This window comes from Rhinoraja longicauda, chromosome 17, assembly GCF_053455715.1.
Source record: "Rhinoraja longicauda isolate Sanriku21f chromosome 17, sRhiLon1.1, whole genome shotgun sequence".
NCBI classification, from domain to species: Eukaryota; Metazoa; Chordata; class Chondrichthyes; order Rajiformes; family Arhynchobatidae; genus Rhinoraja; species Rhinoraja longicauda.
The window spans coordinates 9,325,025-9,351,918 of record NC_135969.1 but is presented as its reverse complement, the minus strand read 5'-3'; the positions used below and the strand labels follow the sequence as shown (position 1 = coordinate 9,351,918).

At 43.2% G+C, this 26,894-nt stretch overlaps 1 protein-coding gene across 1 annotated transcript in view; it reads left to right on the top strand.

Annotated features, from left to right (window-relative positions):
• LOC144601723 (5'-nucleotidase domain-containing protein 2-like) overlaps positions 1–26,894 on the top strand; it is a 65,629-nt gene that overhangs the window by 6,727 nt on the left and 32,008 nt on the right. Inside the window, exons 3-8 of the mRNA XM_078414035.1 lie at positions 6,545–6,729; positions 8,847–8,921; positions 10,173–10,228; positions 10,814–10,907; positions 15,806–15,934; positions 24,416–24,476. Of these exons, the coding sequence (XP_078270161.1) occupies positions 6,545–6,729; positions 8,847–8,921; positions 10,173–10,228; positions 10,814–10,907; positions 15,806–15,934; positions 24,416–24,476 (600 nt within the window). The remainder of the gene's footprint in view (positions 1–6,544; positions 6,730–8,846; positions 8,922–10,172; positions 10,229–10,813; positions 10,908–15,805; positions 15,935–24,415; positions 24,477–26,894) is intronic.

Here is a 26,894-nt window from a genome sequence, read left to right as displayed (position 1 = left end):
AATCTGGAGCAAAAGGCAACTGTTGGAGGAACTCGGTTGGTCAGGCAGCTTCTGTAGAGGGAAATACGTGGCCCCTCTGGAGACCAAGCTAGAGGAAGGGTCTTAACCTGAAGCGTTGACCATCCATTTCCATGCACAGATGTGACCTGACCTGAATTCCTCCAGCAGTTTAATTGTTTTAGGTCAAATTATTTATTGCAGTTGTCATGCTGAATGTTTTCAGTTAGGTGAAGTCACGTTCATCATATTTTTATTTTCTTGTTTGACCATATTAGATGGCTTTCACTTGGCAACAGCAATAGCACTACGTAATGGTATATAAAACGCAATCTTCAATGCAGCTATACTGTGGTAGATACTTTGTGGGAGCACTTGTATCACAATTTTGACACCAAGATGATTAGAGACAGATGCTTGGCCAAAAGGTTGGTTTAAAGACACCTCTTTAAAATAAAAGGATAGAAAGGACAAGAGTTGAGGGACAGGGAACTCCAGAGCTTGAAACCAATGCAAATCGATGGGTGGAGGGGAATTTATATGGAGGCATCAAAAGTTTCGATGACTTCAACATGTGGATGACATAAGGGAAGTGCACTGGATTGGTTGAGAGCAGATGTAATAATACCATGGCTAAGAGCTCCAAGTGACCTGAGGCAAAGTTGAACAGTGTTATGGAGATAGAAATTTAGATGGTCTGAGTAGAGGTTTGGACACATGGATCAAAGCTGATCACAGGTCAGATTATATATTCGGGACTTGAAGATTCTGGGTCATTGCCAGACACTTGATAGGGAGAGAATTGCAGATTTCAAATACCAAATGGAGTTTGTGCTGGTGGCCAATTAATTGGAGGGAACTTCTATCCATTTAGTGCTGTATGTTGGACTAGCATTCGTAGCATGGAGGTTGTAGAGAAGTCAGGATGTCCTTGGCACACATTGGAAATGGGTGCAGAGCTTATGTCCCTTTGACTCATTGTTCCATACTGCAGATGAGGAGATATGGAGAGGTCCAGTTCATAAGAGTGGGCAATGATATCTAACAATAATTTGATAGATAACTTGTGACAACGATATAATGAATGGATGGACAATTGGTGACTTTGAGAGCTGTTTTAATACTTCGAGTGGACGGAACGGAGAGAAAGTATAACTATTTATCTGAGGAAGGGTCTCGACCCGAAACGTTACCCATTCCTTCTCTCCTGAGATGCTGCCTGACCTGCTGAGTTACTCCAGCATTTTGTGAATAAATACCTTCGATTTGTACCAGCATCTACAGTTATTTTCTTACACAGTGGCCTTGACTTTTCTCTGCTCTTAATTTTACCCATGGATAAGCATGATTTTTTATTTTCCCAACCTCTCACAACATTCCCATGTTTTGTTGTACAGGTGAAAGTTGCATCTCCAATTCTGCTTCAATTTGCCAAGAGAGTTGGGCCCAATGAGCCCATTCCAACGTGTAGCTCCCTCTTTCCCCAGGAACGGGGCCAGTCCCTCTTAAATTGAAATCCACTAACCTCTGCCCTCCTCTCTATGCATTTATTTCTCCAATTGATTTTACTGCATCCATTTGCGCGTTGCTTGGATAACAATCCAGGAAATTGTCAATGCTAAAATATGTTCTTGGTAAATATCTCTATGCCTTGTGTAAAATTTATTAAATTGCTTAGGAGATTAAAATTGTTTGAACAGCCAGTAGAGCAAATATCATCAAACTAGATGTGATGTGTAGTGCACTTGTAAAATAAACAACCTGAATGTTTAGAAACAAAATCATATTCTATTCATTACATTAGAATCAAGATAACGCTTTCCCAAATTATATCAATAGTGAACATTTGGTTATGAACTACTTCTCGGTCTGAAGAAGGGTCTCGATCCAAAACGTCACCCATTCCTTCTCTCCTGAGATGCTGCCTGACCTGCTGAGTTACTCCAGCATTTTGTGATACCTTTGATTTAGTTATGAACACTCGACTAGCTATTAGTTAGCAAAGACGGTCATCCATCCTGAAAGTACAGCTCATTTATTCTATTGTTTTAAAAAAAATATCTCATCTGTGAGAATGTTGACTATTCTGTTGTTCTCCACCAGACTTCTGCTACCCCAAGCTAAACAATGTCCCGATTGCAAGGATTGTTTTTCTTTATGAGCAGTGTAAAGTAAATATCACGCAAAGCTCTGTCGCCACAGATTATCTTTCCTCTCTGCCCAAGTCACGATGAATATCAATGATCATAAAGTTGGTGAAATATTATTTTTCCTGTGCCCTGAACCATCTCTTGCACTGCACATGGACTCACCCATAGAACTTGTCCAGTTATCTGCATCACACATTCGGTACATTTGGTATAGACCTCGATGCCCATTGAACAATACACAATGTAGTTAAAAGTTCTAATTGATTATTGGTAAAGTTGTGTCATGATATTCTCATAATGTATGTAAATGTTGTCTTTGCATGCAGAACATTTAGCAAAGGTGGGCATGTGAAATCAAAATGTAGGAAAATAATGTTTCTGGTGGTATCCTCCTCTCATTGACATTTCATGTGCTAAATTATTACCTTTTTAAAGTACTATTTATGTAATGTCTTGGTGAGAATTTTAAGAATTGTAATTGAGAGTGATTCCCTTTTGTTATGAATAACATGAAGGTACATGGATGTGTCGGGTTGATTGGTTATATCACTGGTCCAGCTTGAATGTTTATCACCTTTATTCCCTCCTATCTCTGGTATTTTAAACATTGTTTAATTTAACCTTTCTAATTTAATCTGCTAATTTAACCTTTCATGGGATATGGCCATTGTCAGCTGTGGCATCACTTGTTGTCTATCTCTGGTAACTCATGAACAGAAAAGGCAGCTTACAGCCAATTATATTAATAAGTGTAGAATCATGTGGGTTAAAATTGGTAATGATGGCAGATATCTTCCTTTAAGATATTAGTGAAGCAGATATGTTTTTACAAAGACCTACACTTTTGTTAAGTTTCAATAGATTTATTTAGTTTAGTTTAGAGATACAACGTGCAAACAGGCCATTCAGTCCACTGAGTCCACACCGGCCAGCGATCCCCGTATATACAAACTTAAATTCCTCAGCTGTCATAGTGGGATTCAAACATGTATCACTGGATGATAGGACTAGAACTCTGATTGCTAGTCCTGTAACTTAACTATGGGTCCATGCGATGACAAAAATATTCCACTCTCACATCTTATCCTTATTGAACTATTAATAAAATGGCTGAAAAAAGAGAAGGTCAGCGGAAAGTCATTTTCAATAAACATCATATGATTAGTTGTTTCTAGCATAAGATCATGAGGTTTGGTACAATATACTGTGCCAGTGTTTTGAAAAAATCTGCGACTTAAGTTAGTTGATTTAATTAAACTGTTACAGAGGGAAAATTCACTGGTTGGAACATCTAAATCTAAAAACAAGTTTATTTTTCTTGCTGTAGTAAAGAATTGTATTGTTCATTTCATCATTGTTTGTGGAAAATCCATAAATATGAGCAGATGGTGGCTGAAATTATACCAGTGTGTCACCGCGCTTTATGAAGATTCATTTGATGAGGCAGTTATACTTGAAGATATTTGAGGAAAACATAAACCTCAAATTGCATCACCAGTATACACTGTGGCCAGTCACCATTGTTTTCAACACATGCTGACTATGTTGGCACCATGCAGTGTTTACCAGGCCAATTGACTGGTGAACTGCCAACAGCTATGGTTGTCAAGAATTACAGCAAGATTTTAGTCAAACAGCCACGTGGCCTGAGGCATGGCAAATGGAGTTTAATTCAGAAAAGTGTGAGGTGTTGCATTTTGAGAAGTCAAAACAGGGTAGGACCTTCACAGCGAATGGTAGGGCATTGGGGCATGTTGTAAAGCAGCGGCATCCAGAAAAATAAGTACATAGTAGCCTGAAAGTGGTGTAACAGGGTGGTGAAGAAGGCTATTGGCACACAGGCCTATAACAAGTTGGGATGTTATGTTGCAGTTGTACAAGACGTTGGTCAGGCTTCATCTGGAGTTAGACACAAAAAGCTGAAGTACCTCAGTGGGGACAAGCAGCATCTCTGGAGAGAAGGAATGGGTGACGTTTCGGGTCGAGACCCTTCTCATCTGGAGTATTGTGTTCAGTTTTGGCTACCCTGCAATAGGTCAGGTGCAAATAAGCTGGAGTAAGTGCAGATAAGATTTCCCAGTATGTTGCCAGGATTGCAGGACCTGAGCTAAGGGGAGAGGTTGCACTATTGGGGGTTTATTCCTTTGAGCGCAGGAGGCTGAGGGGTGATCTTACGGTGTATAAAATTATAACGGGCATTGAGTGAATAAAGTCATTTTTCCAGGAATAGAGGAATTGCGGAATTAGCAGGTGTAGGTTTAAGGTAAGAGGAGAAAATGTTAATAGGAACCTAAGGTGCGACTTCTTCATATGTGTATGGTGGTAGGTATATGGAATGTGCTGCAGAGACGGCAGTTGAGGCAGGTAGAATAACAACATTTAAAGGACAATTGGACAGGTATGCGGATGGGAAAGGTTTAGAGGGATATGTGCCAGGTACAGGCAAATAGGACTGACTTCGATGGTGCATCTTGGTTGACATGGATGTATTAGACTGAAGGGGCTATATGACTCTGACTCTGTAACTCCATCAGACATTCAGCATAGACAGTGGGAGGCAAGGGACCAGCACACTGTGATCCAGAAAATGTCCGAGCCATGTTTGGATGAACTAGTCCAGTCAAGTCAAGTCAAGTCAATTTTATTTGTATAGCACATTTTAAAACAACCCACGTTGACCAAAGTGCTGCACATCTGATTAGGAAAAAAAAGAAACATACAGTGGCAGGCAGCCAAACACAACGGCGCGGCACCAGTAAAGCAATGTGTCAAATACCCCACTCAGCAAATGTTATTTTTGAAATGCCCTACTAGTGCCACATGTATTCATTAAATCTACAGTGGACAGCGATTATATCAGGGGTAGAGTGATAGATTTATTAGGTTAAAGATGCAAGTAAAGGTACACCATGTCATGTAAGGTATTTTAAATCTAGTTAATAAAATAAATCTGGAATGGAGTTGGTACCTGTTGAGGTGAGAGAGAAGCTACTAGATAATGGTAAATTCATTGATATGGTTTTTCATTGGGCAGAAAACCCTGCCATTTGTACACAGCCTGCCCTGTGTGGGACTGCAGACCCACAGCAATGTGGTTGACTCCTAATTGCCCTCTGATATGGGCTAGAAAGCCTGGACAGAAAGTTAAAGTGGCATGGGGACTGGAAGCTGCTGGCTATCCTTACGGGCTGGATTGAAGTGTTTCTGGGGTTAAGTAGCCACCTAACCTGCCTTTGGTTTCTCCAAATGCAGCGCAGTAAACAAGAAGTCCAAGCTCGGGAACGGCATCTCATCTTATGACAAAGCAATTTACATCAGTTGGAAAGTAATGTTGAGTTGGTAATTTCAGCTAACCCACATTCTATAGATGTGGTTCTACCTTTTTATTTTATTTTCTAAATGCTTCAATTTTCTTTTTTCTTATTGTTCCATCATTCAGTTTTAGTATAGCTGTTGCCTTGACAACCTTGGTCTGCACCTATCACAAACGTTCTCTTTGTCTCTACCTTTTCCTCGCTGCGCCTTAAAACACGTTTGCCTCGTTGCTTTTCGCAGCTCAGATGAAGGGTTCATAACTCAGAACATTGACTGTTTTTTTTACTGACTGACACTTCCTAATCAACTGAACACTTGCAATACTCTGAAGATAGACACAAAATGCTGGAGTAACTCAGCAGGACAGGCAGCTTCTCTGGAGAGGAACGGGTGACGTTTCGGATTGAGACCCTCTTCTTCTGTCTGAAGAAGGCCCTCTACCCAAAACGTCACCCATTCCTTCTCTCCAGAGATGCTGCCTGTCCTGCTGAGTTACTCCAGCATTTTGTGTCCATCTTCAGTGTAAACCAGCAACTGCAGCTCCTTCCTATACACTTGCAATACTCTGCTTTTCTGTTTGGATGTCTAGCATCTTCATTTTACATTTGTTGCAATGAAGAAATTACTTTTAGTTTAATTCACTGGTGAATGGAAGATTTTTTTATTTAAAAACCTAAAATGTTTGACTGTTCTAGTTTTTTTTTTCTTCTATGTTAAAATTCATCAATAGAATTGGGCCATAATGTCACAAGTGATAGGAGTAGAATTGGGCCATTCGGCCCATCAAGTCTACTCCACCATTCAATCATGGCTGATCTATCTTTCTCCCTCCTAACCCCATTCTTCTGCCTTCTCCCCATTACCTCTTGTGTTTGGGTATGACTGTGCTCATGTACAGTAAGATTTTACTGAATTGAATGCAAAAAACTAATTTCACCGTATCTATGAACCGTTCAACCATTCAATGGTATTTGAGGCAGTCCCTTTTTTGTATGGAACGTGACACTTTAGATATGACACTTCTGAGATCACTGAAATGTCTTTAGTATTTTGCATATACATTTGTTTTTCTTTCTCCTCAGAACTTATTCCCCCTGGAATCTGCAGCATTCTCAACCCAGCGAATATTTATGCAAATAATGAAGTTAAGTTGGGGAACATTGAAATTTATGGATTTGATTATGATTATACTCTTGCACAGTACTCCAGTTCTCTGCACACGATGATCTTTAACACTGCACGTGAAATCCTTGTGGATCAGTACAAGGTATGTTATTCAGTGAGTCTAGTTAGCAGCCCATCAGCCTGAAATGTTGACTGCTTTACTCTCCATAGATACTGCCTGATCTGAGTATTTCCAGTATTCTGCAGTATTTTATTTTGCATTTTCCATTTGTTGTTTTTGAAATGTCTTCACAAGTGAGTGCTCTAAAATATTACATTGGAACCCCCAAATTGAAGTGGATTCTCTTGGTAGTTAATGCAATTAGGTGAATCTCTACATTTTGATCTGTGTCAAAGGGTACAGTTCATTTTTTATATTAAATACATTTTGCATGGTTTGACTTTAGAGGTACAGTGTTGAAATTGGTCCTTCAGCCCACCGAGTCTGTGCTGACCAGCGATCACAACGTACACTAGCTCTACCTTGCACACTAGGGGCAATTTACACTTTACATAAGCCAGTTCATTTATAAAACCTGTACATATTTGGAGTGTTGGAGGGAACCAGAGCACCCAGAGAAAACCCACACAGTCACGGGGAGAACGTACAAACTCCGTATGCTCAGTCTTGTCGGGTTTATTTTCAATGGACTGCTCTTAATTGACAATAGAGCAAGGCTAATTTTCACAACTTTGTTCCATGCAATTAGAGTCAGATCGTTGGAGCGGAGAATAATAGGCATGAAAGAGGGAATAGGTTGCTGGTGTGTAGGGAATAAGGAGGAATGTGACTCAGCTTGCTGTACTGGGAGCTGGTATGGAGCTAATGAGCTAACAGTTCAACTTGTCTATGGGAATAAGCCGACCTTTGATCCCAAACTGTTTTTTTTTCCTTCAATGCATTTTGAATCTTCTGTGCAATAAATCGTATGTCTACAGGATTAATGGCCACAGGGAGTTCTTTAATGATTGTGTTACTCTCAGATACTAATAAATCACTCCTGTTAGAGGCTAAGGGATTTGGCGTGGTTAGCGCAGTTCATTCACAAGTACACAAAAGGCGTTATCAAGTGTCAATTTTATGATAAAGCCAAATTGCTGTTGTAATTGACAAATCTTGAAATTATGCTTCATACTTTTGATAAATGGTTGATAAAAGTAATGTCTTTAATATTTGTATGTTAGAACATACAAATAGAGGGGCACAGTGGCACAGCAATGGATTGGTGCCTTACAGCGCCAGAGACCCGGGTTCGATCCTAACTACGGGTACAGTCTGTATGGAGTTTGTACATTCTCCCCGTGACCGCATGGGTTTTCACCGGGTGCTCCAGTTTCCTCCCACACTCTAAAGACGTACAGGTTTGTAGGTTAATTTGGCTTTGGTAAAAATGGTAAATTGTCCACAGTGTTAGATAGTGCTAGTGTAAGGGACGATCGCTGGTCGGTGTGGAATCGATGGGCAGGAGGGCCTGTTTCCATGCTGTGTCTCTAAACCAAACTCAATTTTAGAGCTTTGATTGTTCGGTTGGGTATAGTATTGTACCTTGAAATTGCAGGCGCATTCAGTTATTTACAAAGATGCAGTGGCAGTCCTGATGGCTTTTACTCGGGTGAAGCAAAGATGACTGTGTCAAAACCTTTTTGTGGAAATGGGAATTCTGAGAATCTTTTCACAGACCCTGTACGTGCAGTACTGTCAGCAGAACAGTTTGTTTTTTTAAGGCATTGATAGATTCTTGATTAGTACGGGTGTCTGGGGTTATGGCAGAAGAACGGGGTTAGGAGGGAGTGATTGATCAGCCATGATTGAATGGTGGAGTAGACTTGATGGGCTGAATGGCCCAATTCTGCTCCTATCACATGACCTTATGACCTTGGATATTGTGTGCATTCCATCGGGCATCACCCTGGAAAGAGACGTGACACTGAGACCTGGGGAACATAAGCAAGCGTAAATCTTCGCTTGGCTACCTTTGACAAAACCTCAGATTTCCCTGTACCTCATATAAAATTCACTTTGATTTAATGTTCAAAGCCAGTTGCTCTCCTTCGGTTCTGCTTTAGTCAGAGGATATAGTTTTTGGGAACACAGAGATTGGTAGTGTTCATCTGCTTTGTGTTTCATTAGTGTGCGATCTTTCAAACAGCATGCAGCTGGCAAAGGTTTTGTGTTCAAAACATTAGGAGAGAGTTTATTTTAATTTTTATTTCTTGCAGTATCCGGAAAGAATCAAGGAATACGAGTACCAACCAAACTTTGCCATCAGAGGTCTCCATTATGACGTGCGGAAGGTAATGTTTTAATAAGAGAGCAGCCTTCATCAACAAGTGTGTAGCAAATCTTTATCTTCTGCTTATGAATCTTGTGTGCAAACCTTGGGCAGTCAACAAAAAACCCCCCAACATAATCAACATGGCTGTCGCTGCCTTCCATTCCATCTGCTGCCTGATGCACTACAGATCTGTTTGCTATGCTTTGTGATCGAGAGATGTCCTTGTATTGTGACACACTTGTTCTGGTGTGTGGTGGACAGTGCAGCATCAGCCTTTACAGCCTCCAAATGACCACATATATACTTTGCAACACTCTGCTTGCCCATCTCTGCAGTGCACAGTGATAAATAGCGACTCCTCCAATGAATATAAACCAGCCATGAGAATTTCAAAGTTTGGATATTTGCTAGATAGAGCCAACATTCTTTATCCAGGAGCCTGAACAGCAAGATCATTTTAAGAGCATGGACTGGATTTTGAGAGTCCATTTTTAAAAGTGTCCGTTACTGCCTATCGGCAAGGCAGGCTTGAGATGAGGTCAACTGTATATCAAACAAGATAGTTGATAGGAAAAATGTGCAAATTGAATGGACATGCATCCTGATTGAAACTGATGCATCATTACTATGAGGTCTAAATTCTGGAGTTGGCAACTCTTATCTTCACCAGTGCAGCAGTATCCAAGCTAGTGGCCGTCGTGAGCTTCTGTGGACATTTAGGAGCTGCCAATAAGTACTGGGTTTGACAAGGCCACCCTTGTCCAATGAACATATGCCTTGCAATTTCGTTGTAATATTTAAATGGCCTATTGCTAGAGTATTATCAAGTGTGGATGAACTGCAAGCTCTGTATACAAGGTGGTGTTTGTTGTTCAGCGATGGGCAAACTATTCTAAGATAACGTAATGAATGTTTCAGATCAATTGCGTGTAAGAGAAATACAGCTCCATTAACTGACTCCTGATCGGTGCGTCCAAAAATATTCCAGATCACCAGGGAGTTTAACAGTCTGAAGAAGGGTCTCGACCTGAAACGTCACCCATTCCTTCTCTTCTGAGATGCTGCCTGACCTGCTTAGTTACTCTAGCATTTTGTGAATAAATACCTTCGAAGGGAGTTTAACATTGTATTAGCTGATTTAAAAATGTAACAAAATCATGTGTACTTCTTTTCTGGGTCAAACTATGATAAAGTTCACTGTGTGGCATTTACTATCTACTGAAAGATTGCAAAAAGTCCAGAGCATAAATTTATATTTTCTTTTTGACAGGGCTACTTAATGAAGATTGATGCTTTCCATTATGTCCAGTTGGGAACGGTGTATAGGTATGTAATCTATCGAGCTATACAGCATTCCATGTGGTGGGAACCGGAGACAACACTTTACTCAAGACTGCCCGAGTCTTGAAATAATGTTAATAAACCAGCTTGGTTTGTGAGACAGCAATTAATTTTGTGTCGAATTCCAGTTATTTGTTGGTAATAAACAGTACAGGATACACTTTAAAAACTTGCTCTTTGTGTCTGTATGTCATATTTTGAGACTCTGCCAATAACTAAATTCAAGCTGGGTTGACAATTTATTTTAGATATTAAGGATATTTGATTTTTTGGGGGATAAGAATGAATGATAAGTTCATTCTGCATTGAAGTAGTTAGACTGAAACCCTTTTAGAAATGGTTCTTTAATAACATTGTTAGTGCAATTGTTTGTTATCCATCCTGAGTGGCTCTTGAGTAGCAGGCGGTGATATATCTGATGCCGACAACTATCTTGTATAGAATAGTTGTTTGATGATAGAACACTTGTGGCCAGTTGATAATCGTAGTGCTTTCCCGTCATGTCGAATGCATGCTCTGTGAAGAAAATAGGACATTTTGAATTTTAATTGAATTTTTACATATTTACAGGGGGCTCAGTCCAGTACCAGATGAGGAAGTGTTTCAAATGTATGAAGGAACCCAACATGTTCCTCTACACCACATGAGTGATTTCTATGGCAAGGTAACTTTTTTTCTCCTTTTGATTCCTTGTTTATATAATAATAAATATTCCCAATGTAATAATTGCAAAACCAAGCAATGAGATGAAGCTCTTCTGTGTTTCTTTCATGTGCTCTTTTGCTCTCTTGCTGTGTGTGTGTCTCTCTCCTTCTCTGACTCCGTGCGTGTGTCTCTCTCTGTGTGTGTGTGTGTGTCTCTGTCTGTGTGTGTGTGTCTCTGTCTCTGTCAGTGTGTGTGTGTCTCTACCTCACTTGTATATGTGAATTCCTGATCTCGGGCACATTGGAGAGGGAGATATGGAACTAGTGACTGTTGATTTTGTGATCTAGTTGAGCAATTGTTAGCTGGGAGCAGGTTGGCCCCATACTTTCTGGCAAAAATATTATGGAAAATATTTTTATTGATAAATATTATGTGAGCTAGGTTTTGGCTCAAGACAATTTATTGCGAGGATAACATGGTCTTCCATACAGCAAAGTGAATTGGATTTAACATTTTTAAAATCCCACACACAGTGTGATTTAATCTATTATAACAATATTCAAACTCATTGAAAACAGAAACAAATCGTTTAACTAAATAAACTACAACATTCAATGATTATTAGTACAGAGACTGATCTAGGTATTGAAAAAATACTTTTGGCAAAGACTGATCAGCTAACTTGTCGTTTTACAAAAAATCAACTGGTATGTTTTTTTGGCATTGTTCATGCATTTCATGTTTGATACTTAAAGTATTTTTTTTAATTTTAGAGAGATGAAGTTATGTTCATCCCTGTTTAATTATTGGTTTTTAAAAAAATGTACTGTATCCTTTTCTCTGCATCATCGTATTTCTTGGAAGCACCAAGAAGGATTAAGACCCAATTTAATCAGTGTACGGATTAATTCACAATCTGTTTAATCAGAGCTATTGGAAGGGACACAGCCCTTTGTTCCCCATTCGTATCTTTATTTTGCTGGCAAATTCGGAGACATTTGTGTCTGAATGCTGTATTTGTGGAACGACCCCATAAGTATTTTTAAAGCAGAGATAGATTCCTGATTAATACGGGTGTGATGGGTTTATGGGGAGAAGGCAGGAGAATGGGGTAAGGAGGGAGAGATAGTCAGCCATGATTGAATGGCGGAGCGGACTAGATGGGCCCAATGGCCTAATTCTGTTCCTATCACATGACTCATGAGCAGGCTGGGAATAGAGGAATACAGACCATGTGCGGGCAGATTGGATCAGTTTACTTTGCAGTCATGGTAGGACAAAGAGGCTCTCCTGTGCTGTACTGTTCTGTGTTCTGGTTTTGTGGGTTCTGAGGTGGCTAATGTGGGAACTACATGTTTGCCCACTGACAGGGCACTTCCCACAGATAAAGTGCCTGTTTGGGAGTCTGGGTTTAGGCATACGAGCAAAGCGTCCTTTTCAACATACATTAGATGATTGAGGAAAAATTAGGGCCTGAATACTGGAAAATTGGTCTGGGAATGGACACTAGTTTAATTTATTGTCATGTGTACCGAGGTACAGTGAAAAGCTTCTTTTTGTTGCATGCAAAAGACTCAGCCGAAAGACAACACTTGATTACAATCGCTGACCTTGCTTCATTCACTACTTTCAATGATTTTGAGGGATTTGCAGAGATGGTGCCAGTGATATTTTTTGAATACCTGCTGTAGGTAGTCCAGGGCTTGAGAGCATGTAGGATGGGTAGGATCACTGCTGCATGGTAGACTGAGTTGTGTGCTAGCTCTGAGCTCCTGATCTTCAAATATCCCTCTTCCAAAGGCTACACTGGAGCATTAAGTGGTGGTAACCTTTGATCATTGATGTTTGCCTTTGCTGAGAAATGGCTCCTAAGATTGTGGGAATAGTCCACATTACCCAGGGGCTTGTCACACATCTTTATTGTCCGAGGACAGTGTACCTGCAGCAGAGGTTGGTTGGTGCAGACCCTCTCTGCCTTGCACAGTTGAGTGCATGGCCGCTCCTCTTGTGTGCTTTGAGTGTGTCAACAAAGGCTCAGAGTCTATTCTCCAAATGCAAGCATCATGTGCATGCTGCAGCTGGACGGAGATGTTTGTAACCTTTGTTTGGAGTGCAGTCACAGTGGGCTGAATGGCTTCCAATTCACTCTGAAGATTAACTCTACTCCAGCTGATGAGATGCAATGCCGAGGCAAGAAAATTTGAGAGCTGCATTGGGGTAATGATGCAGCCCAGTTTGACAACTGGTTCTGTTGTTGACCCCTTGGTTGATATCATGGCTTCATAAATCATTAGTGCAGGCACTGACATGGTTCAGTGTAAGGATTATGCTTTTCGTTTGCATTATCATATCATATCATATATATACAGCCGGAAACAGGCCTTTTCGGCCCTCCAAGTCCGTGCCGCCCAGCGATCCCCGTACATTAACACTATCCTACACCCACTAGGGACAATTTTTACATTTACCCAGCCAATTAACCTACATACCTGTACGTCTTTGGAGTGTGGGAGGAAACCGAAGATCTCGGAGAAAACCCACGCAGGTCACGGGGAGAACGTACAAACTCCTTACCGTGCAGCACCCGTAGTCAGGATCGAACCTGAGTCTCCGGCGCTGCATTCGCAGTAAAGCAGCAACTCTACCGCTGCGCTACCGTGCCGCATTCTTTTGAGAGCTGTCTGATTGTGACCTTCAAGGAGGTGATCATTTGTCATTTTGTTCCTGGTATTTGGGACAGGAGTACAGTTCACAGCCCAACTAAAGCAAATGTTTGTTGATTAAACCCTGCGGTTTAGGGGAGTGCACAATGGACACAGAGCCAGTCCAGACCACCTACATATAAATCGCAGTCAACAAACAGCAGCTTGGACTGTACCAGATTATTTCGGCTTTGTGTAAACCAAAAATGTTCCAATGTATTTTTATAAAATAGACTGGACAAATAACTCTGCATTTCTTTTTGTTTTATGGATTCGTAAGCGCAGTATGTTTACACATCAGGTTAAATATAGTTAATTGTGATTTTCCTGCAAGGTCAGACACTGATACCATGTATTGACACTGAGTAAATTAGTAGAGGTGTGCATTGCTATAGTCTTTAAAGGCAGGCCAGCCAAACAGTTGATGTTTAGAGATCATAGAAACATCAGAAAATAGGTGCAGGAGGAGGCCATTTGGCCCTTCGAGCCAGCACCGCCATTCATTGTGATCATGGCTGATCATTCACAATCAGTAACCTGTGCCCAACTTCTTCCCATATTCCTTGATTCCACCAGCCCCCAGAGATCTATCTATTAAATTAATCCAGTGATTTGGCCTCCACTGCCCTCTGTGGCAGAGAATTCCACAAATTCACAACTCTCGGGGTGAAAAAGTTCCTTCTCACCTCAGTTTTATCATATCATCATCATATATATACAGCCGGAAACAGGCCTTTTTCGGCCCACCAAATGGCCTCCCCTTTATTCTAAGACTGTGGCCCCTGGTTCTGGACTCGCCCAACATTGGGAACATTTTTCCTGCATCTAGCTTGTCCAGTCCTTTTATAATTTTATGTCTCTAAAAGATCCCCTCTCATCCTTCTAAACTCCAGTGAATACAAGCCTAGTCTTTGCAATCTTTCCTCGTATGACAGTCCCGCCATCCCAGGGATCAATTTCGTGAACTGACGCTGCAATGCCTCAATTACAAGGATGTCCTTCCTCAAATTAGGAGAGCAAAACTGTACACAATACTCCAGATGTGGACTTACCAGGGCCCTATACAACTGCAGAAGAACCTCTTTACTCCTATACTGAAATCCTCTCGCTATGAAGGCCAACATGCCATTAGCTTTCTTCACTGCCTGCTGTACCTGCACACCAACTTTCAGTGACTGATGTACAGGGACACCCAGGATCTCTTCATATAAAATTCTAAAAACAAGGGACAAAGTGCATTGCCTCTGCTCAGATTCCCAAATATCAGTAGGTTCATGGAGCAGAATTTATCTTTGCTTGGTTGCTTAGAAAAGGTTTTGCAAAACTACATTACAGTTTAACAGTGAATTCCAATATTAACTTGGTCCCTGCAGCTCTATTTATTTGTCACTTTTAAAGGAGGTTGGTGCAAATGAAGAGAACATAACTAGTCCAAAGTGAAGTGGTCACAACCAGTCAATCTCGCTGACACATCATAATGGAAAAGCCTGTTTAAGAATGCCTGACTGCCCATTGTCAAACACATCACTGTAATGAGATTAGGACAAAATTGAAAGCACAATAAATGCAAACACTTAGATGTTGAATCACATTATGCTGTTTATTTACAGTGCAACAGATCCAGATATCATACAATGACAAAGAAACACCAAGTGCTGGAGTAACGCAGAGGGTCAGGCAGCATGTGCACGAAGGAACTGCAGATTCAGGTTTATCCCAAAAAGCGACACAAAATGCTGGAGTAACTCAGCCGGTCAGGCAGCATCTCTGGGGGAAAAAAGGAATAGGTGAATAGTTTTGGGCCAGAACCCTTTTTTTGGGCACAAGTCTGAAGAAAAGTTCTGACCCGAAATATCCCCTATTCCTTTTCTCCAGAGATGCTGGCTGACCCGCTGAGTTACTCCAGCATTTTGGGGTCAGGCAGCATCCATGACTCCAGCACTTTGTCTCTTTTTGTGTAAACCTGCAGTTCCTTGTTTCGACATAGCGACAAATATTCTTTCTTGTTGAATAACTTATTTACTTTCTCACAATAATGGCCATTCAGTCCATTGGATCTATGCCAGCCCCTAGAGGGACATTGCCTTTTGTCCTATTTCAATGAATAGTTTTGAAATCTCTCCTCCATGCACAAGACTGTGATACAAGGCATGTTTGATGGAGAACTGTAACTTTTGTCTTATTTATGTGTTTGCAATTTATTTTTGTACTTTAGGGCCCTACCATGAAACAGTTTATGGATATTTTCTCACTGCCTGAAATGGCTCTTCTTTCATGCGTCAATGACTATTTCATTAACCACAACATTGAGTATGATCCTGTTCACCTCTTCAAAGACGTAAGCGTAAGTATAAAATCTACTCCACTTTAATCTGCACTTTCGAATCATGACGAGCCAGTTGTGACTTGTTGCCATTTCAACACATTGACCTAATAAACCAACTCTTAGCCAAGTGTTTTTTCTTTGCAGCCACTAACCATGAAATAAGTTGATCGATGCCATTCTGCTCTTTGCTTCTGCACATTTGTCTTATTGTAACATTAACGGGGGTGGCGCAGCGGTAGAGTTTCTGCCTTTCAGTGCCAGAGATCTAGGTTCGATCCTGACTATGGGTGCCGTGTATACGGAGTTTGTACATTTCTCCCCGTGACCAAGTGGGTTTCCTCCGGGATCTCCGGTTTCCTCCCACACTCCAAAGACGTCCAGGTTTGTAGGTTAATTGGCTTGGTGTAATTGTAAATTGTCCCTAGTGTGTGTAGGATAGTATTAGTGTGCGGGGATCGCTGTCCAGCACGGACTCGGTAGGCCGAAGGGCCTGTTTCAGCGCTGTATCTTTAAACTAAACTAAACAGGCTTTGTATTCAGTATGCGGATTTAATCAAACACATGATCAGGTTCTGCTTTTTCTTCATGATAACCGGTCAAAGGAGACAAAGGGTTGGAAACAGGGACTCTCTAAGGTGGAAACAGCAACACTAAAGGTGATGTTTGCAGACACTGTATTGTTCTGTCTAAAAATAATTGAATGTGGAAAATGGGATTTTTAACAGTTCAGCACAAGAGCAGGCCCTTCAGCCCACAATGTCTGTGCCGAACATGATGCCAAGGCCATCACTTATCTACCTGCGCTTAACTCCTATCCCACCATTCCATTTGGGATGCCAGTTCCGGTGCGGAATTGCATCATTCACAACATGTCGGCTTGTCTTGTACATACAGTAAAATGTGGATGGAGACAGGTGCTAACCTCTGGCAGTCATTATTTGGAACAGTAGCATCATGTCCTATGCATATCGAAGGTATTTATTCACAGAATGCTGGAGTAACTTAGCAGGTCAGGCAGCATCTCAGGAGAGAAGGAATGGGCGACGTTTCTGAAGAAGGGTCTCGACCCGTAACGTCGCCCATTCCTGCTCTCCTGAGATGCTGCCTGACCTGCTGAGTTACTCCAGCATTTTGTGAATAAATACCTTCGATTTGTACCAGCATTTTCTTACATGTCCTGTGCATATGATTGGTAAGAACCCTTTACTTTTAAAATTTCATGAAATCACTAACTTGTACCATGCTATTCTTGTGTAACAATGTGCATGAATTTATTCAATAAACACCTGAATTTGAGTAGGTGTCCTGGTTTCCACCAAGGTGCATTCCCTAGCACCAGCGGGGCTCCTAAGGTCAGTCCATTAATGTACGGTGGGTGGGCTCTGATATTTATAAACATAGCACAAAAAGTAAGGAAATTTGTGTTTGGTAGATTATTTCTTTGTTGTAACAATGCTTCTTGGCAATAAATCTTATACCGTTGGAAAGCCTGTTTATTTCCCTTTTAAATGGTGCCACATTTGTAAGGAACATGCATTTGTGGGATGAGCAGCAGAGCTGAGTATATGGGTTGCGCCCATGAAAAATTTGCCAAATCTTCTCTGCCAATGCCAAACAGCTTATTCTGCTGTTGCTATTGACTCTTGTTTTGAGCTTCTGGTACCCCCAGGTGCTGACAATCAGGCTCCAAGAATCGGCATGCCACGTTTGACTGATCTGGATAGGGCCCGTGCGATTGGACAACTTCAAGCTGGTGTTCCGCAAAACCAAGTTGCGGCATTGTTTGGAGTGAGCCCTAGTACCATCTCCAAAGTGAAGGCCAAGTTCCATATAATGGGGGATGTCAGAGACAGGCCGCGAAGTGGGCGTCCCAAGACGACACCCGAAGAAGACCGTTTCCTCACCCTGTCAGCACTTAGGAACCGTAGGCTGTCTTCTACAGATTTGCAGTCAAGGTTTGTAGGACGATATGGCCGACGGCTCTCTTCCCAGACAATTCGGAACAGACTGCACGCAGCCGATCTCCGGTCTCATAGGGCTGCCAGGAGGCCTGCCATGACTGCCCTTCACCGTCAGGCCCGTTTGCGCTGGTGTCGGCAACATGTGCACTGGAACCTGAACATGTGGAGGAACGTTATGTTCAGCGATGAGTCCAGATTCTGCCTACGGCAGTTGGATCATAGGGTCAAAGTGTGGAGAAGACGAGGAGAACGCTATGCTGATTGCTGCACCGATAGAGTAACATCTTTTGGTGGAGGCAGTGTGATGGTGTGGGGCGGCATCTCCCTCACTGGAAAAACGAGGCTTGTCATCATTGGAGGCAATCTCAATGCAGAGAGATATCGAGATGAGATTCTGCAACCAGTGGCAATCCCATATCTCCACAGTCTGGGACCGAACTCTATCCTCCAAGATGACAATGCTCGCCCCCACAGAGCAGGGTTTCTCAGAGACTTCCTCCAGAATTTGGGAGTGGAGAGGATGGAATGGCCTGCCAGCAGTCCTGACCTCAACCCCATTGAACACTTGTGGGATCAGCTTGGGCGTGCTGTTCGTGCCAGAGTGACCAACACAACCACGTTGGCTGACTTGCGACAAATGCTGGTTGAAGAATGGGATGCCATCCCACAACAGTGTGTGACCAGGCTGGTGACCAGCATGAGGAGGAGGTGCCAGGCTGTTGTGGCTGTGTATGGTTCTTCCACACGCTACTGAGGCTCCTGTTTATTAAATGAATAAATTGTTAAATTGCCAATATGTCTTGTTTCTTCAGACTTCAATCATCCAATCCACCAAACAACACCGAACAAGAGTCAATGGCAGAATAAGCTGTTTGGCATTGGCAGAGAAGATTTGGCAGATTTTTCATGGGCGTAACCCACATACTCAGCTCTGCTGCTCATCCCACAAATGCATGTTCCTTACAAATGTGGCACCATTTAAAGGGGAAATAAACAGGCTTTCCAACGGTATAAGATTTATTGCCAAGAAGTATTGTTACAACAAAGAAATAATCTACCAAACACAAATTTCCTTACTTTTTGTGCTATGTTTATATACTCAGCTGGATGGCCCAACTGCAGATGGTTTAGATAGTACTTGGGAGCCCTTCTGTAAATGTGATAGCCCTGCTGTTGTCCAGCTGCACAGATGGGAACAAGGGTTCATTGAAAATATTGATCAACCAGAACCAGCATTTGCAGCTATCAATTTGTACAATGAGTGTGGTCTAATTTGTTTTAATGCAAAACCAGCCAGCAACGCACAATATAATCTCAACAGGTGAGATTACCGCAACTGTTTCCCACATCTCAAACCAAAGTGTAAATCTCACCCGAGCCTAATCTCATTAGTATATTTAAAGAAGCTATTCAGCTGCTTCAAATGCCCGCTTAAAGAATCAGGTCAAAAGCAAAGGCAGCCGGATCCATGTGTCTCTCCAATACCCCTGAGCGTTTGAACTGCCTATCTGGTTTCTGCCTGGTGGGTAGGGTTAAAGTTTCCTGCTCGGGCTTCCTCCATTTTGAAGTATTCTTCACATCAAGGGCAGGTCCTAACTCCAGCTGGTGTTGTTCATGTAGTGGGAACATCTGCTGTCACACCATAGGCACTGATGTAAACATAATAATTGTCCCCACTTCGCTCTCTTGTTCCCACCCCACCCCCCGTGCATTCTTTCTGCTTTGCTGTTCAAAGTTTGAAACTCAATTCATTCTGATACGATATGATAGAAGTTTATTTATCCCAAGAGGGAAATTGATCTGCCAACAGTCATAAAACACAAATACATGAAACGTGAAATTAAAGTGACGAGTGGAAAGGATTGGGAATGTGCAAAGATTGCGGAGGGGGGGTGGGGAAGGGGAGTGGAGTCAGTCTCAGCCTACCCCATGTCAGAGGGGGGAGGAGTTGAACAGCTTAATGATTGACTACTGTTGTATCAATAGTATAAGAAAATAACTGCAGATGCTGGTACAAATCGAAGGTATTTATTCACAAAATGCTGGAGTAACTCAGCAGGTCAGGCAGCATCTCGGGAGAGACCCGGGAATGGGTGACGTTTCGGGTCGAGACCCTTCTTCAGACTGAATGCACCTTTTGTGAATAAATACCTTCGATTTGTACCAGCATCTGCAGTTATTTTCTTATCTTCAGACTGAAGAAGGGTCTCGACCCGAAATGTCACCCATTCCTTCTCTCCCGAGATGCTGCCTGACCTGCTGAGTTACTCCAGCATTTTGTGAATAAATACTGTTGTATCAAGGTTTACTTGGCAATTTTAACTAATCATTTTTATAATATTCGAAAATTTCCACCTCCTAATGAAGACCAGAACCATGACATCAGCTTATTTTTCATTCCTAATGTTGCTCAAATTTTTCTTTCTGTAAACTATACATACAGCTACTAACTCACAATGCAAACGCAGACTGGATGATCATTTCGTGGAACACCTTTGCTCAGCCCGCGTGAACCAACCTGATCTCCTGGTTGCTGGACACTTTCATTCTCCTTCCCATTCCTACACGGACATTTCTGTCCTCAGGCTCCTCCATTGTCAGAGTGAGGCTAAATGCAAATTGGAGGAACAGCATCTCATATTTCGCTTGGGCAGCTTACAGCCCCGTGGTATGAATATTGATTTCTTTCACTTCAGGTAGTCCTGGCATTCCCTCGCTCTCTATCCCTCCCACACCCAAGTCGCACTAGCTTCTCATTTTCACCCTACAAACAGCTTACAATGGCCTGTTTCCTTTATCATCATTACTTTTTTCTGACAACCCCTGACTTAGCCATCAAACCCGCTGATAAGGGAGGTGCCGTGGTAGTCTGGCGTGCTGACCTCTACCGGACCGAGGCCAGACGACAACTCTCAGACACCTCCTCCTACTTATCCTTGGACCATGACCCCACCGACGAACACCAGACCTTAATCATCAACACCATCACGGCCCTCACCATTTCTGGCACTCTACCCTCTAATGCCTCCAAACTTTTCGTTCCCCAGCCCCGCACGGCCCGATTTTACCTCCTACCTAAAATCCATAAACAGAACTGTCCCGGCAAACCCATTGTATCTGCCTGTTCATGTCCCACCAAACTTATTTCCACCTACCTCGACTCCATCCTATCCCCCCTGGTCAAATCCCTCCCCACCTACGTCCAAAACACCTCGCATGCTCTCCGTCTCCTCGATAACTTCCGGTTCCCAGGCCCCCATTCCCTCATCTTTACCATGGATGTCCAGTCACTACACTTCCATCCCCCACAAGGATGGTCTTGAAGCCCTCCATGTCTTCCTCGACCGTAGACCCAGCCAATCCCCATCTACTAACACTCTCCTCCGCCTAGCAGAGCTGGTTCTTACCCTTAACAACTTCTCCTTTGACTCCTCCCATTTCCTCCAAACCAGAGGCGTAGCTATGGGCACTCGCATGGGCCCTAGCTACGCCTGCCTCTTTGTCGGGTACGCCGAACAATCCCTGTTCCAGATGTACAGTGGCCCCATCCCCGAACTCCACCTCCGCTACATCGACGACTGCATTGGTGCTTCCTCTTGTACCCATGCAGAACTCACTGACTTTATACACTTCACCTCCAATTTCCATCCTGCTCTTAAATATACGGACTATCTCCGACATCTCCCTCCCGTTTCTGGACCTCACCATCTCCATCACAGGAGACAGACTAGTGACTGACATCTACTATAAACCCACTGACTCGCACAGCTATCTGGACTACACTTCTTCCCACCCGGTCTCCTGCAAAAAGTCTATCCCCTACTCCCAATTCCTCTGTCTACGCCGCATCTGCGCCCGGGATGAGGTGTTTCACACTAGGGCATCAGAGATGTCCTCATTCTTCAGAAAACGGGGCTTCCACTCTTCCATTATAGATGAGGCTCTCACTAGGGCCTCTTCTATATCCCGCAGCTCCGCTCTTGCTCCCCCTCCCCCCATTCGTAACAAGGACAGAATCCCCCTCGTTCTCACCTTCCACCCCATCAGCCAACGTATCCAACAAATCATCCTCCAACATTTCCGTCACCTCCAATGGGACCCCAATACTGGCCACGTCTTCCCATCCCCTCCCCTTTCTGCGTTCCGCAGAGACCGTTCCCTCTGTAACTCCCTGGTCCACTCGTCCCTTTCTACAAAAAACCACCCCAACCCCGGGCACTTTCCCCTGCAACCGCAGGAGATGCAAGACCTGTCCCTTTACCCCCCCCCCCTCAACTCCATCCAAGGACCCAAACAGTCTTTCCAGGTGAGACAGAGGTTCACCTGCACCTCCTCCAACCTCATCTATTGTATCCGCTGCTCTAGATGTCAACTTCTTTACATCGGCGAAACCAAACGCAGGCTTGGCTATCGTTTCGCTCAACACCTTCGCTCAGTCCGCCTTAACCAACCTGATCTCCCGGTGGCTGAGCACTTCAACTCTCCCTCCCACTCCCAGTCTGACCTTTCTGTCATGGGCCTCCACCAGTGCCATAGTGAGGCCCACCGGAAATTGGAGGAACAGCACCTCTTATTTCGCTTGGGCAGCTTGCAGCCCAGCGGTATGAACATTGACCTCTCCAACTTTAGATAGTCTCTCTGTCCCTCTCTTCCCCTCCCCCTTCCCAGTTCTCCCTCTATCTTCCTGTCTCCACCTATATCCTTCCTTTGTCCCGCCCCCCTGACATCAGTCTGAAGAAGGGTCTCGACCCGAAACGTCACCCATTCCTTCTCTCCTGAGATGCTGCCTGACCTGCTGAGTTACTCCAGCATTTTGTGAATAAATACCTTCGATTTGTACCAGCATCTCCAGTTATTTTCCTACATTACTTTTTTGCATATCTTTCATTCAATAACTCTCCACATCACCGTCTATATTTCTCGTTTCCCTTATCCCTAACCAGTCTGAAGAAGGGTCTCAACCCAAAAGTTCACCCATTCCTTCTCTCCAGAGATGCTGCCTGTCCCGCTGAGTTACTCCAGCACTTTTGTTTCTGTCTACGCTACTAACCTTCTGGTTGGCAGGCCAGAGATTTTGCTAACCTTCAACATTGTGTTCCCCTAATTCTCTGGAACCATTGCAGTTGGATGGATATTGACTTGGGAAGTAGTCCAGTGCTAAAATGATTGTCACGAGTTTGAGGCTGATAGTGGACCAAGTGACATTCCATGTCACCAAGGACTCCAAGCCAACCAGGCTGAAAGTAATCTTTATCATTTAGCTTTGGCTAATGGCTTTATTTTCTTTTAGCCCCTAATAAAAAATTATGCAATCGTGAAGTTTAGCCTAAACCTTAAACTGCATAGTTTCATCATCATTGATCGGAAGCAGGAGCCAAGAATCCAAACGATATTTGCAGTGACCAGGTACATTGTATAATTAAGCACAGATCAAATGTTTTAGGTCAAAATGCACATTTCCAAATCACAGCTTTACAAATTACTTTCCTAATATTCACTATAGACACTTTTACGAAAACGTTCACAATGGCATTGAAGAGAATTGTAAAATTAGATTGAATTCTTCACTTTCATATTCTTGTATATAGAATCTGATTTGAGTTGGTGGGACAATAAATTGCAGAATTCTTTGCATGGATATAGAGAGGCATTGGCAACTTGAAAGGGTTTCAAAGAATAAAACTCATTGAAATGTTTTGGGTTTCAAACTTTGAACAGTGAAACAATTCTTTGCAGGGATAGAGAGTGACTGGAGAGTGACATTTAGCACCACTTAGATCATTCTTTTTACGGCTGTGTAGAGGGTGAATTCTCTTCAAAGGCTAGGAACAAGGAAATCCAGATGCTAGTTCACTTGCCATGTTTTGGCCTGCTCCTTCTCTCTTGTCACTTTCCTTCCTTCCCCCTCCCCCCCTCCTCTCCCACCCCCCCCCCCCCTCCCCACACACACACACAATCAGTCTGATGAAGGATCCCATCCGAAAACATCACAGGTCCATGTTCTCCATGGATACTGCCTGAGTTACCCCAGCACTTTCTGTCTCTTACTCTTAAAAGGCTATTGATTTTGGTGGGAGGGTTCTTTTGAAGTACACAGACACCGTGATTTTTAATTATTTTTTAAAAAATTTATTTAGAGATACAGCGCGGAAACAGACCCTTCGGCCCACCGAGTCCACGCCACCCAGCGATCCCCGCACATTAACACTATCCTACACACACTAGGGACAATTTTTTTTGAACATTTACCCTGTCAATTAACCTACATACCTGTACGTCTTTGAAGTGTGGGAGGAAACCGAAGATCTCGGAGAAAACCCACGCAGGTCACGGGGAGAACGTACAAACTCCGTACAGACGGCGCCCAGAGTCAGGATCGAAACTGAGTCTCCGGCGCTGCATTCGCTGTAAGGCAGCAACTCTACCGCTGCGCCACCGTGCCGCTAAATTTTTAGATTTGATAAAAGTATTTTGAAATCTTGCTGTGAAAGAACACAATTGTGTAACAAGCTTGATTATCTTTCTTCCATCTTTTCAGGATGCAATAAGTACTGTCCACATCAAAGGAATGATGTACAAGTGGATTGAAAACGACCTTGGTAAGTGAGCAGCGTATAGTACTGCAGACTCGAGAGTTCAATGCGTGGATTGTTAGGAACTCTGTTTATAGCTCTGGAGCTGATTCCTTTTGAATAATCTTTGTTAAGTTCCGGAGAATAAAAGCTACCGCCGACTGTGACAGAAACAAATGGTGTTGTGCTTCTGTTATCTTGAACTGCAAGCCTCCCTAAACAGTTGAGTACCTGCAATCAGTCCTGGAGTGCCTGGCCCTTCCTGCAAAAGATTTGTAATGTACTGCAGTGATGATTACCCTGATGTTTCGGTTAACTCACAAAGGATGGTGATCATGCTAAAGTATCACTGACTGTCTGAAGAGTCTCGGCAAAAGGAATAAGCACGTGAATGTGTTTTTGTTAAACCTTTTTGGTTGGCGAGCTTCTCCTGAATCTTATTTTTAGGATCAGTGTGCAGATAAATGTTCTCTCCGGCGGTAATGAGTGGTCACCATATCCTTGTCCTTGTCATTATCCGTTCATTCAGAGGGAACGTCATTATCCTCCATTAACAGTGGAAGTTCAACAGGCGAAATACATGGTGTAACATCAAACTGACATTACCACTCTGTAGAAACAATGAACTGTAGATGTTGGTTTACACAAAAGGATATAAAGTGCTGGAGTAATACAGCTGGTCAAGTAGAATCTCTGGAGAACAAGGTTAGGTGATGATTCGGATTGGGATGGGACCCTTCTTCAGACTTCTCGTGGAGGAGGGGGTGGGGAGAAAGCCGGAAGAGAGGAGAGGCAGAACAAAACATGACCTATTACCTGTTGCCAAAGGGGAGGAGGGGCGGGTTTGATAGGCAGATAGTTGGACCAATGACCAGAGTTTAGAGCAGAAGGTGAGACAAACTGTCGTGAATTGTGAAGCAAGGAGGCAGGGGGGAGAGAAATGGGTGAGAGTTCAGGTGGGGCACAAGAGGTGGGATGTGGAAGGTTCTGTAAATTGAAGATTTCTTTGTTCATGCAGCTAGGTTCCGTTACCCAAGCGGAGTACGAGGTGCTGTTCCTCCCGTTTGCACGCGGCCCTCACTCTGGCAATGGAGGAGGCCCAGGACAATACGGGAGATCCAGGAAGCCTTGGTGGAGCGACCGCAAGTGTTCAGCAAAACCATCGCTGAGTCCACGCTTGGTCTCACCGATGTACAGGAGGCCACATCGGGAACAGTAGATGAGGTCACATGGACCTCTGTCTCACATGGAAGGACTGGCAGGGTCCCTAGATGCGGACGAGCTTCACACCACCAGCCTCCTCATCCAGCACACCATCCTCTGACATTTCCGTATTCTCAAAAGTCACGCCAGTGGCATATTCCCACCCCCGCTCCTTTCCACCTTCCACAGAATCTGCTCCCTCTGCAACTCCTTGATTCACTCATCCCCTCCCACCCAAATCACCCCCTCCCCGGGTACATTCCTCTGCAACCGCAGGAGATGTAACACATGTCCCTGTACCTCCCCCCTCACCTCCATCCAGGGACCCCAGCAGTCCTCCCACGCGAGACCTCTGTTCACGTATGCCTCCAATCTCATCTCCTGCATCCAATGTTCCCGATGTGGCCTCCTGTATATCGGTGAGATGAAGCGTAAACTTAGAGACGTTTTTTTTTCCTGAGCATTTGCGCTCAGCTGGCCAAGGCCTGCTGGATCTCCCAATTGCTAACCATTTAAACCATTCCCATTCCCACACTGACCGTTTCTGTCCTGGGCCTCCTTCATTGCCAGAGTGAGGCCACATGCAAACAGGAGGATCAGCACCTTGTAAACTACCCAAGAGGAATACAACTTAACAGTATGAACATTGAATTCTCCAATTTTACATAAGCTCGAACACCCTCTCCCCCAGCTTCTTCTCCCTTTCCCCACCTGGACTAGCACCTATTTGTCTACTCTCCCTCTAACTCCATTCCTGCCTCTGGCTTCACAACTTTACAATCTGTTTGTCTCGCACCTTGTACTCTCATCTTTGGCCTTTGTTCTAATCATTATTCTCGTCATCTCTTCGAGTTTTCTTTCCAACTCTCCCACCCACCCTTCTCCCCACCTACAATCAGTCTGAAGAAGGGTCTGGACCTGAAACATTACCTATCGATGTTCAGAGATGCTGCCTGACACGCTGAGTTACTCCAGCACTTTGTGACTTTACCAATCCTTCATTCTTCCTCTTTGTGAGGTTTCTTGTACATTTGCAGTGTTAATGGATGAGGCAAAACACTCCCCCAAAATCAGGTCTGTCCGCTTCCCAGGCTTGGTTCTGGCTCCACATTCACGTGTCTAATGTACACTCAGTCAGAAGTTTTTCTGGACTTTCTAAACCGTGAACTGGAAATTAATTGGACTCAAATGGAGAAAATGAGAGGGAGAGCATTTTATCACAAAGCAAGTGACAATATAGAA